The 14,674-nt window shown below is 34.1% G+C and overlaps 1 protein-coding gene across 6 annotated transcripts in view; it reads right to left on the bottom strand.

Moving 5' to 3' along the window:
• LOC129002397 (dnaJ homolog subfamily B member 3-like) overlaps positions 1-14,674 on the bottom strand; it is a 99,573-nt gene that overhangs the window by 12,556 nt on the left and 72,343 nt on the right. For 5 of the 6 annotated variants that reach the window (XM_054430169.1, XM_054430168.1, XM_054430172.1 and 2 more), the window contains exons 3-4: positions 8,570-8,679; positions 3,071-3,193 (exon numbers count right to left, since the gene is read on the bottom strand). In XM_054430169.1, the coding sequence (XP_054286144.1) occupies positions 3,071-3,193; positions 8,570-8,679 (233 nt within the window). The remainder of the gene's footprint in view (positions 1-3,070; positions 3,194-8,569; positions 8,680-14,674) is intronic. The other variant, XM_054430173.1, reaches the window with a different exon arrangement.

The following is a 14,674-nucleotide window of genomic DNA, read 5'->3' as shown; positions in this document are numbered from 1 at the left end:
GAGTGTTACAACACCACAAAATATCGAACGAGTTAGAGCAGCAGTATTGCAATCTCCGAAACGCTCTGCTCGGAAGCAAGCACTTGCTCTTGGCATTTCAAGGCGTTCTCTCCACCGGATTCTCCATAGTGAACTGCATTTCCACCCATATAAAATGTGTGTAGTCCAACAATTGTCAGCACGGGATTATTTGACACGACGAACATCTTGTGAAGACATGCTTGCAACCATACCTCGTGACGCAATTGTGTTCTTTTCTGATGAGGCACATTTTCATCTCAGTGGGTGTGTAAACAAGCAAAACATGCGGTACTGTAGTGACACAAACCCCAGAGAAGTTCATCAGAGACCTCTGCATTCGGACCGCGTCACTGTGTGGTGCGCCTTATCACGAGTAGGCATCATTGGCCCTTACTTTTTTCCAGCAACTGTGAATGCCGAACGTTACCTAACTATGCTGCAGGATTTTTTCCATCCAGCACTTGAGGCAATGCAATTAGAGGATACATGGTTTCAAAAAGATGGTGCCACTGCACATACAGCGAGAGTTACCATTGATCTTTTGAGGCAAATGTTTCCTGAACGGCTCATCTCTCGCAATGGTGATCTGAACTGGCCGGCACGCTCACCAGACTTAGCTCCATGCGATTTTTTCCTTTGGGGTTACCTGAAGTCCAAGGTGTATTGCAACCGTACCAAAACCCTGGAAGACCTAAGGAACAATATTGCTGCTGAGATTGCCAGAATACCAGTCGACATGCTTGAAAAAGTGCATGAGAACTTCAGAAAACGTATGCAGCAGTGTGTGGATCGGGAAGGTCAACATTTGCCAGATATAATATTTAAAACAAAATAATTTGTAAATTCCATTACTGTTCAATGTAAGTGAAATATAAAATTAAGTTTCTACATGTTCATAATTTTTTTATTCCACTCCCAAATAAGCAAATTACCGCGATCCACCCTGTACTTGTAAAAAATTAATTACTTTGTTGGGTTTGAAATTCAAATACTTTTACTTTTATATTTGAGAGTGATTTAAACCGTGAATAATGTGCTTGGGAATTTCCGTAATACATATCACATGTATGTTCAACGAAACAAAATAGAAACATTATGTGGAAATTATTAGGAAATACAATGTGTTTGCACTCACACTCAGTATATTTTACGATATCAATCAATATATATTTTTTTAACATTGGGATTGCTTAGTAAATGTAAAATGTTTACAATCCAAAATTATAAAATCTATCACAATATGTGTAATTAATGACATGTGCAACAAGCTTCATTTGGCCACAATTATCATACTAAAAATACTAAAAACATAAACATTGCCTCAATTAGCAAAACTAAAATAGTTAAAATTACAATATAAAAACTATTCCTAGTTCTGGGAGACTAAAAAATTCCACCAGGAAAAGAAGAAATAAGAAATCCCATGTGGACATCAAGATTAACGACAAATAAGTCAGGTGACAAGTAGAAGAGTAAACAGATCACAAATAAATCATCAGCGTAATTATCAAGCAACACAGCAATGTAAACAAACTGCTCAGGCTGGAGGGCCGGCCGCCGAGACTGTTGCCAACTGACTAAAAATACAAGATTAACGCAGGCAGACACTTCTGCCAGATCATTTTTGTATCCGGGTTTAAAGACAACCAACTGCATCCAATGTAGAAAACTCTATTTTCAACTAAACTAAGCTGACCGTTTGAACATTTAAAATTGGTTTGGTTGGTTTTTTTACAGTCTATTTGACATATAGATTAGATGTAGTCAACAAAATGTAAAATACTTAACACTCACTAATTTTTTTTATTGAAATAAATATGATCTTAAGCGTAGAATAAACTCCCTAAGTGTTTTACACAATTATTGTGAGATTTTGAAAAGTATACATTAATTTAACTTATAATAGCTTCATTTAGGAAGCGTAATAACAAGGTTCATGAAAGGGAGTTAACTGTACCTACAAAACTTTGAATCATAATTGAATTTACATTAACTGTGACCGCAAATGTCTGCCAAACACAACACAACCAGACATGTTTAAATGTTATGTTTAATACAGCACAGTTCAAATGAGTCTACATGAAGAAGTTGACAAAATTGAACAAGACAAGACGATCCTACTATTCCGCACTCAAACTGCTTATTGTGTCTGAAGGCTGAGTGTGTTAAAATGTTTTAGGATCAACCAACGGAATAGAGCACAACAGAAAAAAGAAAAGTTGTTGTGTCTTCTTATTTGATGTAGTACTATTTTCCTAACATGTCCAGCTAAAAAATTCGCTAAGATAATTATTTGATGGCTGGAATTGGCCTACCTGATGATAACATGGAAACAACAATAACAACCAACAGGCACAGTTTGTCAATTTCGACAAGCCATAGAATGTTTTGAACACATGGGAAAAAGACAGCACAATGACAGGTTTAGTTTGGCAGAAAAGCACCCACGAGTTAGTTTTGACTACAGAAATAGCGAGTACCAGACAAGTTAAGGCGCCAATGTAGGCGGGGCATACTTTACCTGCGGCCAATACAACACTACAGGGATAATTAATGTTTGTTAGTGAGAATCAATTCTAATACCTGTGGTGCAATAAGCAACATTGACTTTGGTAAGAGTAAGATGAAAAATTGAGTAATTAATAAATAATGAAGAAACCCCTTTTTAGAGACCTTTTTATCATTCAGATTTGCTTACACTATCCTCAATTTCAAAGAATATAAAAGTTACAATTAATATTTTTTTACATTGAGTACTCAATATTCTCATGTTAAAATTAATGAAACATGGTGAATAAATACCAAAAATACCTCATATTATGAAACATTTTATCAAATTATGACACTCTCTAAAAAGTTTTGAATGTAGAAAACAACGATTTACATCACCTTTTAAATCTTTTTTAAAACATACATTTATAAACATTTACAACAGAAAAGGATGACATTCGACAGTAACCCAAAGTCAACGAGTAGTTAGCAAACTGCAAACAGATTAGTTTCCACCAAGCAAAGCACTCGTTACGGAAAACTGTAGGAAAACGAGTACCAAAGAAACGAGCGAAGGGTGTCTCAAATTGGAAATAGTTCCTGAAAGATGTCTTGCCGTTGGGACGGGCTGTAGACACTTTGGGCGTCGCACTTCGTTGGTCGTAAACCTTCCTCTTGGCATCTGTTGAAAGTGTGCAGCGTTAAACTATCTATCTACAGACATTGACTGTTAGCTGACATTGATGTGCTCACAACATGTTAGTCGGGAAGGCAACACCAAAACACTATACGTCTCATGCAGTGATCTACTTGCTTTCTAGACCCTCTACATTTTAAACAGTTTTGTTAATTATTTACCTTATAAAACAAACTAAAATATTCACAACTATCTGTTTTAAAGTCACTCAATACTTGAGAAACAAACAAATGTTGCTAATTAAATTAATTTCAGAAAATTAATAACACTACATAAAATGTCATCCCTTTTTCTTATTATTATTTCTAAATAGTGCTTAAGAAATATGTTCAATTTTGGTATGAATTTCTTTACACCAGGACCAGAGAACCTTTTAAAAACATCCAAAATATTGCCCTGAAATCTACCTTCTGCTATTTGCTATTTCCCGAGTAACTCTGGTGAAACATCTAACTACAGTACGGTCCATGAGAGTCTGCAGTTGAGGGTGGAGCCTATTTACCACGTAACTTCGAAGGAACCAACGAGGACCTCGCGGTGTTACCAAATCTAATAATACAAGCTGATTTGAAAATTGTTTAGTATATTTTATTAATTAGTGTTGAAATTTATTGAACAGGCAATGTTGCAACGTCGCACTAGCATTGTCTTGTGATTGGCTGCCGCCAACTGCTGACTCTCGTGGTCCCTACTGTGTTGATGATGTACAATAATTGTGGTCTCAAAAAAGGGTTAAGTTTCCTGTGTTACATTACAGAGCAATTTGTCGTACTTTCAATTATACTACAACAGATGTCTCCAATAGTAACAGATTAACATACACTTTATTCCAGATTTACATTTACATTACCTATATAAATATAAATACGGAAAAGCGGCAATAAATAAAATTAATTATAGAAAAAGTTATCAAATAACACACTAAATAAGCGGGAACATTTCTTTATTATAAATATTTTCAATTTCTTTTCAAATGTCTTAATATTATTTATTTCTACGATATATTTTCTTTAGGCAGAGAATAAAAAACCATAGTAGGCCTACCTGCAGCTGTAGGTTTTTTTATTATAAAACTCTAAATTATGTCACTGGATGGCTGGGTAGTTCCGATGCCGAGTATTATAATTAGCCTATGTATGATTTCCAATTTCAGAAAATTGTATTTTTATTCATTTCACTTTTTAGATTAATTATAGTAGTTTTATAAATTTATAATCCATACACTGTAAAGATATTTAATTTAGCAAAATACTGTTTTTCCGATTGGTTGATTCCTAATAGCCTATGTATGATTTCCAATTTCAGAAATGTGTATTTTTATTCATTTCACTTTTTAGATTAATTATAGTAGTTTTATAAATTTATAATCCATACACTGTAAAGATATTTAATTTAGCAAAATACTGTTTTTCCGGTTGGTTGATTCCTAAGTTTATCATTATGTGTATGGCTCCCTTTTGTAAAATTAATATACTATCTAAATTTTGAATGGTTGTTGCACCATATAATTCAATACCGAATGCAATGTGAGTTTATGTGAGCATATTAAACCTTTAGTAAATCATCCAAGGAGCAGAGTTTAGACAAGTTGTGCAGCATAAATAGATCTGAACAAATCTTACTTTTTAGTTTATCAATGTGGTACAACCAAGATAAATTTTGATTAATTATAACTCCTAAGAATTTAGTTTGAGTGACTTGAGTGAATTATCCTAATTGTTATCAATTTTCAATTGAGGGTTTAAAGGCTTTTTTGGGCAAATGAAAATTTATGTAATTGGATGTTTTTGCAAGATAAATATCCATAATATATAGATTCAAGGCTGTTACCTATAAATTCAATGTCATTTTTTTGATCTACCAGAAACTGTTAAATTTGCATCACAGGTAACGCAGATAATTCAAGCCTTTATTTGTTAATTCTGATGATCAGAGACATGTCCATAATGAAATCAAGCGCAAGGTAAAGTTTTTGCTATGTAGCGTTCAATTTAAGATAGACAAGACCAGGGTTTGGACTGTTTGTTGAAACACACAAGATGCAGGATACACACAGAGAAGGAGTGTAAAGTAGCAACATCTGTGTTGTGATGGTGTCACATGCAGCTGGTCTCTGTGTGAGGTCAAAGAACCCATCCATTGCTACTCTGTCCCATTAGATAGCGCTCACTGCTCTATTGCTATCTTGTTACCTTATTTACATAGTTAACTCTGAATAGACTGCATCGGTTAACTGTGTTTTGTTTTGCGGATTTGAGAACAAAATACTCCTTTCACATATTATATCTAACAAAAATAAGAACGATTTGTTAGGTTTATGACATAAAAATAACCAAAAATAACCCTTATTAAGCTGCACTAGTTAAAGAAACCTAACCTTCCAAACAAATGAAAATCCTAATTAAATTAGATAATTTTAGTAGCCTATGAAGAAAGGCGGTGGTAGGTATTCCTGGACCATTTAGGTAATATTAACATAATTTAGGTAACATAATGGAACACCTTTTACAGAAAAGGTTTCAATAGTGTATTGTGAGTTTTACAATTAATTACAAACATTAGTTATCCATTAAATAATTGTACAGTATTTTAAATATTTTTTTGGCTGACGTTTTTGGCTGACCCTTTGTCCTTGCTATGCTTTATCTTTGCACTCAAATGCACATTAATGATTTGCACATAACTAAACAACATGCTACTTATCAATACTTCAATACTACTGTTTTTTTTTTCTTTTTTTCAGAGGCACATTCCTCTTAACTTAATAGATTAATTATGATCCACCAAATTTGTTCAAAAGGGATCAAGATTAGGGATTTAGGCCTACTATGTACAGTAAATAGTTAAATTCTAAGTTTTTAATAAAAAATAAAAATCACATTTTTTAACAATGAGTGAAAGAATAACCTACAATTCAGATCAATACTTGGCCTTATTAACACAACAAGCAAAAACAAAATATAAAAGTGAATTGCTCGATTGGTACCTCTACAGTCTACAGCGCAATCAACTAACAATTACTAGGCCTTGATGGAAAGATTGGCAATAGACAAACACCATCAAGGCTAGACTGAGGCGGATCAAGAAGATTGTTTATGTTGTTTCTGACTTATTTTCATATTTAAGACAAAGGGATGATTAAATACTGAGTAAAAATTATAAATTAAAATAATTATTGATAAAAATATAATGCAATTCAACAAAAACTGAAGTTGCAGAACTCAAGATGTTTTATTACATTATTCAGGCATTGGCAGCCAAAAGAGGGTTTCTGTGGATTTAGCTTACCCAGATTTTGGGGCATGGCCTATAAAAATATCTTTGTGTACACAATTAAGTAAAACTAATATTAGAGTGTATAACTTTTAATATTTTTTTATAAATAGCAACCAAACTATGTACAAAACGCAGCACTCATAACTACATGTCAAGAATTGTCTGACAAAGTATGTTTAGCCATTATTTATCAGTTATAAAAACTTAACAAATTGTAAAAGTTCTTTTATTGACACATGTTTAACAGATCGGAAATCACATCCTGCTAATAAGGATACCTTTTACCTTTGACTATAATAGTCAATGTTTTTACTTAGCGATACTTGCATTTGGCTAGTGGGTCTAATATCTTGTTGGATTAGTAAAATATCATGGTCTATTAATCATATCTTAAGTTCTATTCAACTTAACGTCTTTGTCTATTAGTTAAACCTCTTGTTATCTAAGTCAAATATCTTGGTTTGGACCTACTAGTCAAATGTGAGATCTATTACTCAAACTTGTTTATCTTTAAGTCATATGTCTTGGTTTAAACCAATTAGTCAATTGCCTTTGCCTATTAGTCAAATGTATTGATGTATTAGTCAATGTATTTTGGTCTATTAGGTCTAAATATCTGCAGATGTGGGGATGGAGAAGAGAAGAGGAGAGCAGAGGAGAGGGAAAGTAATCCACGGTTGCATCATGACATTATCATTATCTAGCTCTAGCGCTGCAACAAGGTCAGTCTCACTCGGTGTTGAATCACACTCAGCTGTTGTAGATCAGTCAATGAGCTTTGTTCTAAACAACACTGACCAAATACATCATAGCCTTTGTCTGGACATTAGAAGACTCTTTGGCTGCGAGATTTTGCAGTTATGGAAAACAAAATATTACACTGGGTCAACACTACAAACATTACTTTTAAATTAGACTCACAATCGATGCAACCAATATGGAATGAAGTATTAACTTATCACATTGTTGAAATTGACTACCGGTACCTAACTTACCAAGGTAACAAAGTTTTGTCACTATTTCTAATAGTTACACCTGTTGTGTAATATTTTTAAAAACTAAAGTGAATAATAATCTAAAATAATACATGTTATTTTAGTATAGACAAAACATGTGACATCATTCAGTGTAAAAAAATGTACATCACAAATAAAGAAAGTTTGATTTTATCATACCTTATGCTACTTGAACAACTTGTGATGGTTACTGCCAATTGAACAACTAAAACTACTATCCTTTGAAAAAAAATCATTTAGTTAGGCATTAAAAAATGTTATACCCTACCTTTACATCCAGAAAGCTAGGCTCCAGCCCGAAACCACTAAACATATTATTCAAGAGTAGGCAAAGGCTCTAGAGGGTTGCACAAGGTGTTAACACATAGATAACTTAAGCCTATATTGTCATAGACATGATTCAGCATGAGATTTTTATCTTGATTAATTTGTATTCTACTTTATAAGAGTTGTAGGCCTACACCAACATTACATGTTGAACTAACGTTTGGCTGAGACTCAACAGCCAAGTTTATTTCCAACTTCCCGCTTATTGGACCAATTTCACTGATTCACTCAAGATGATTTGTCTTCACAGCTGTTGCATTCTTGTGATCAAGCAGATTATCTAGCAAAGTTGCAAAACAAGAGACAATAGATCCACATTCCCACATCAGTCCATTAACATATCACCTCTCCTCACTGGGTAAAGTGCAATGATAAACATTGGCCAACACTTAGCCAATGAGGCTTTCCATCAAGATTATCAGCCTTGTCACATGGGTGGTCAAGATTGGTTGGTTGGTCTATAACTCATGTGACTAAGACGGTGTTACATTAAACTTTAAACAAATACTTGGCAAAACAAATTGACTTCATAGCCATAACTGAATATTTGTTATTTACTGTACACATATTTCTTTGACAAGAAAATGCCCTCATTCAACATTTTTTGAAGATGATTTGAACTTTGGGAACTTTATTTCAGCTGCTAGTTTGTTATATCAAATTAAATCTAGGAAGGATGTGAAGCATAAGAAACATTTTACAATCAAAACCACAAAGAAACATATTATAACAAATTACTTACCATCTGATAGGACTTCGTAGGCTTCTGAGATCTCTTTGAATTTCTTGTTAGCTTCATCTGGATTGTCGGGGTTCTTGTCTGGGTGCCATTTCAGCGCCAATTTCCTGTACCTGTGAACAAAACCACTTTCATTGAGACCACTTAGCAAGGATTAAAAGTTATTGTGCAAGCTCAATAAAAGCATTCACTTTCTGTTGTACTGGTTTCTGTATTTTGACGGATGTTGCTGGTGCAACTCAAATGATTACGAAATTGTCAATGAATGGTAATACTTATTCTAACCAAGGTACTTTACAGAAACATGTTGTACTAGCAAGTGTTTTGAGAACCCAATCACTTTATCTCTGGATAACATATATTTTGGGACCTTTCAAATTCAAGTTTTCACAGTAATTTCCCCAAACAAATAAGGAACTTGTCCAAAAAATCTAAAGTTTGAAGATGATCTTTTAAGTGTTATAAAACCTGAAAGTTTTATTGTTCCGTTGATATTAAAGAAAATTTCACTACAAAACTAAAATACTGTACAATTCAAATTTGTGGCAAAATTGGAGTTGAATTTTAAGTTAATTTATTATTATTATTATTATTATTGCACAAAAAGCCTCTAAAGGTAGTTAAGATTGCAAATTTACCAGTGTGTTTTGAACAAGTCATCACATATTTAGCAAAGCGATTACACATTTGGCAACATCAGCATAAATAGCCTGGACTGACATTAGCTTGCATTTCACATATGGCTGCACTAGCATTTCCATGCCATGCTATAGAAATGTTTATATTGGATCTAGATAAAAGTGCAATCTGAATGAGGCAAGCAAGTAGTCTATTATTTAAATTAACAAATATCTATATTTCCTGCATTTTATGTCCCCCTCATATTGACTAGCCTACTCTTTTCGTAAAACTATTAAAGACAATTCCACACCAACTAAACAACTTATTTATCCAATTGAATTATTGGTGTATATAAAGTAAGTAAACAGGATAACGGTTTGAAAGCAGTTGATATAAACCGTATCCAGCTAAGTTAGAGATGTGTCTGTAAACTACTGTACTCAGTATTGGGGCTTGGAATTCTTTTCATAACACTCCTTGTGTGTGGACGCAATATTACAGGTGAGGGTTATGAGCTTGCAATCCATCGCTATTGTTTTTATCAGCAAAAAAAAGGGTCAATCAAAACAACTTTGAAAAAATCAGTTTGACATGTTAAAGTTCATTCCTCTCGGAAAAGGAAATAATCTCGAAGAACGTAGGAAGATCAAACGGCCTTCTGCAGTGTCCCGACCGCCGCATCGGATCTGGCCGGAGACCAGCATCAAATATAACCCTCGTCTATAACCGGGCTGCTCTCGCAGTCTCGAAATATTCGGCTTGACGGCTGCCAATAGGACAATGTAATACAGCACATCCTGCACACCCAACTGGGGGGAAACACTCAGAGATCATAAAGGTGCAGGTTTGTAGCTAGAGTTTGGTGGCTATAACTTTTTGAATATCTTTTTGTTGGATTTTTGTATTCAGCAAATTGGCCCCTGAATGTTCTTTTTTCATCGGCATAAGTTTTATTGGGTATCTATTTAAAGCTCTTCTCTAGATGTGCCTTTTGCGGGTTTGGGTGATATCCTGTAAATCTCTTTGTCCAATAGGCTTTTAAAATTTCCGGGTTTATACTGAATTTTACTGTCTATCATCTTAACTTTTTCTTAGTTAACAATTGTTTACATCAAAACAGATGGCCACAATACAATTTTGTTTACATCCATACGATAATGGGGTCATCGTTACAGTTGGTGATGTTTTAGTGAATTCAAGTAAGATATTGTAATGTTATTTGTATAAAATGTAAAGAATAAATTGACTTACATTAGATTTTGTGTTTTGGTAGGATTTTGTGATATAGTATTTGTAATTTTTCTAAGATACCTTGAAGAGATCACGCACACAATGAAAATAACAGGTATATGATGAGAAATAATCGTTTTCACCCTTCAGTTCGTTTCACTTTTTATGCATGATTTCATATTGTATTGGGAAACTAGTTACAAAGTTCTGTTCAGGGTTTGCTTTAAAAAAATAATAAGTTGAAGGTGATAAGTTTATTGGCAAAAAAATAGATAATTTTCAACTTAACTGACAGCAAAGAAAATTGTAAAAATAATTCAAATAAACTACGGATTTTAGTCACAAAGTGATGCTGGCTGCTAGTTATGGTCAAGGAAATTTGGTATTGAGATATTGATATGTTTTTAGATTGAATTCATACGACGTCCAAACACGATGGTGTGTATTTTAAAGATGCAGAATGAGTGTTGAATGATTGTATGACAGCTTTGATCAGCTGTTTCTTTTTCCAGAGTCATTGCACTTTTGAACCATCAAAAGGCTTCTGACTTTTTTCAAGATCGGACCGGCAAAATTCTTATTACTAAGTGAGCATATCCATTTTTATTGAATGTAATGTTGAAGTTAACAATTTTACGCATGATCTGGGCTTGACATGTGAGCTGAAAGATTATATAAACCTTTGACATCTCCTCATTTTGTAGCTTCAGGTCCTGGATCAACCCCAGTTAGTTAAGTGACAACAATCTGGGTGGCAAAATAAATTATTTTTGAAAAGATTACCAAAGAGTGGGGGATATAGAATGAGGTATATATCACCTCATAAGTTGGTGTTTGTAAGATGGAGGTAGCAGCATGGTCTTATCTCTAGAATCATATATATACAAGAATAAAGACTAAAGAGGTGAGGTACATGGTCGTAAAAGTACAAATGGTATTTATATATTTGATTACCAATCAACTAAGAACTCAACTGAGTCACTCATCTCACTGGCTTTTTCTCTGACTTTTTACCCAAACTATGTCTTGGTCTGATCCAGTCACATGTAAACAGTTTTGTTTTTACTAAAGGAAGAAGAGTAAATTTCAACAATATTGATGATGTTTCAGTTAATTTTAATGATCACACTCATACTAAATTTAGTACTTAAGATTTTATATGCAAATTTTTGGAAAAAACTTATTTCAGAGACATTCATTCTAGCTGCCGAATACAGTTGCGGGGTTTTAAATATCACACCATGTTCTTATCATTTGCTTTTTTCGGCATGGGCGTTTTCCTAGAATTGCGACATTCAGCGCTGAGCGGATGCGTACATATGTGCCAGTTAGTTGCCAAGAGGGGTTTGGTGGTTTGCCTGAGCTGAGAAGGATTTGTGCTGTTCATGTTGACTTATTGACTCGTGTATGCTGAAACCGAGTTTCTTATCAAAAGTTATTACTCCTTACCGGTACGTCAAAACAAGTAATATATATTTTAGTACTCCAAAGAGTGAAGGTGTATTCAAGCTGTACATTACCAGACACCTGTTAGACAATGAAACTAAGTTCAAAGCATTTGCGTTTAACGAGTGTACAGTTTTATAAAGTGAATATTGTTGAAAAAGTGAATGGCTCCACAAACAAACAAAGATTTCTACCAAAAGTTGACTTCCCGACTGTTCTTGGACCAGTCGCCTGTCCCGCAGCCTGCTGCAACATACAGTTGCTGTGTAATTTGACAGCTAGAAAACTACTGCACCCAATGTATTGAGTCAGTGCGAACATTGCAGCGTAAAAATGCACAGAGGTATTTGGCACCTAGGAATACCTACCATAATGTTTGAACATCTACAATGAACAAAATATGGTACAGATACACAAACATATTTTAGAACCGAGAATCCTCCAAAACTATTTCATCGCCTATAAAAATGCATTCGCCTATAATCAGTCGATCTGTTTTTGAATTGTCCGAACGTTTACGTCATGCAAAGAAGACAGTTGGGCCAAATAGACCAAAACTCATCTGAGTACATAAGTGATAGCAGAAGCCAAGTAGTAGAATCTGCCAAGCCAGAGGTCAATAATGCATCACTAACGCCAACCACTAACGCAATTGGCAACAATTGAAGTCTGAAACTACATAGCCGTTGAGTCAGTGACGATTGCTGCTGATATATTGTTCTATTGATGTAATACAGGTTACATGACGAGACAACAAACTGAAATTTTCGATGGTTCAATTAAATATTCATTGCTGCTTGGTGTTCTTTAAAGACACACTAATCACTCCTCTTATATAAATAAAAACAGGGTTTTCTTACAAAATGTACAAGGCTCTAAAACATTCTAGCCTATAGAATTTGAAAAATGACTTTTCATTGAATCATTCAACACTGACATATCATGGTGCGTAGTTCAACGCAATGTTGAATGATGAATGAGTGTGGAATAAATGAATGAAAGCTTGGTTGTTGTAAAAGATAAGCTTTATTCTTTAGCCTGAATCTGGCCCCAACAATCCACTAAGGTCTAATAGGGAGAACCAGCCAGTTTTGAATCATCATAAAAATGCATCAAACCTTTCTCAACCTCAAGAATTAAACTAGCTACTTTCGGATCACTTGGCAAGCTAACCAACCACTCCGCAATATTTTACATTACCCAATCTCCTCTTTTAGCGAATTTCTATATGGAAGTAGCTATAACCGTAGGTGGCACGGTAAGACATAGGCCAGACAGGTACCGATTTACTTTTTCATTTTGATGACCCAAGAGGCAAAAACACCATTCGTCCAAATTTATATCTATATATATATTATTTAGTAAATCAAAATACTACAGTACCCTAAAAACATTTTATTTTATATAACTTACATGTTTCGGACATTAATGCCATGATCACAGTAACTTACAGTACATAACCTATATATATATATATGTATATATATATACTAGCAGAGTAGGCCTACCCGTCCTTCGTACGTGGTTGGCATATAAGTTTAAAATGCTTATTGCAGTTATACTCAAGCTTTGCATTTGCAATGAGAGGAGGACAGTTGGATAAAATTAGCTTCTTTAAATTTACGGTATATAGGCCTACCAAAGAATTACACATCTACAATAGCCATAATGTTCAACCACTTCACCTAAACAATAGAAAAAAATAAATTATTAAAAAGTTGCAAAATATCAAAAATTATTCATGACATTAAAAACATAAACATAACTGTAAACAATCCTACTTTGACAGTATTCTCATTGTGTATCACAGTTTTTTATTGCTGCTTAGATCAAATTAGCTGTTTACATAAAGGGAAAAAATAATAGTGCTGCATCCTGTTGGGAAACCTTATAACTTTTTCATGCTTTTGCATATCATAGAACCAACTTTGTTAGTTGAAACAGCTGACTAAATTCTTTAATTTTCTTTAAATATGAATACTCATAAGGTTAACATGGGTAACTACAGAACCACTGGGGTGGAGCCCGAAAGGATTTTTGAGATAAGAATATGCCTATCGGGAATGTGAGCTATCAGCATGCCAAATTTCAGCCCAAACCGTCCAGTAATTTATGCATTGAACTTCAAACAAACAAACAAACAAACACACAAACTTTCACATTTATAATATTAGTAAGATAAGATAAGATAAGATAAGATATATATATAAACCTAATGCTATTTAAATTGATTTGATTGAAAATCAATTCAGACAAATGGAAATTTGCTTAGTCGGCAGGTTTGCTGTGACGGGGGTATTTAGATATATATGTGTATTCGTGACTTTTGCTTAAGAATTTTTTTGAAACTTTCATGTTACAATACTTATTGCTCTCCTAAGCAATTTATAGAAATTTAGGTGCTATCCGAGACTTTTCTCTTAACATTTTTTGAGGATAGAAATTTAAAAAAAATAATACTAGAACCACTGCTAAGCTATATTGGTTAACAATGCATTGCTAATACCATTGAGTATAAACATGCGTTATGTTTATACTCAATGCTAATACAGACTAAAATTTAGTAGGGGGCGACCCCTGAACTGAACCCCCTCTTGTCATGGGGGGGGTGTGGGACACTCCCTGGTAGCCCCCCCTTGATAGGGTCCTAGAAGCGCCACTGTTTATTACTTTTTGTCGTCTTTCAACTTTCAATTTGGTGAAAGGAAAGAAAAGCAGAGGAATGGTGAAAGATGGAGAGAGGACGCTTTATTGATTCCTCCTCTCTCCAATACAGTTCCAGTACCTAAATTTCAGAAATTCAAGAATCCC

This window comes from Macrosteles quadrilineatus, unplaced genomic scaffold (assembly GCF_028750875.1).
Source record: "Macrosteles quadrilineatus isolate MER2022 unplaced genomic scaffold, UCM_ALF_1.0 Scaffold_9__3_contigs__length_116548681, whole genome shotgun sequence".
In the NCBI taxonomy this organism is placed as follows: domain Eukaryota; kingdom Metazoa; phylum Arthropoda; class Insecta; order Hemiptera; family Cicadellidae; genus Macrosteles; species Macrosteles quadrilineatus.
This window is presented reverse-complemented; position numbering and strand designations above follow the sequence as displayed.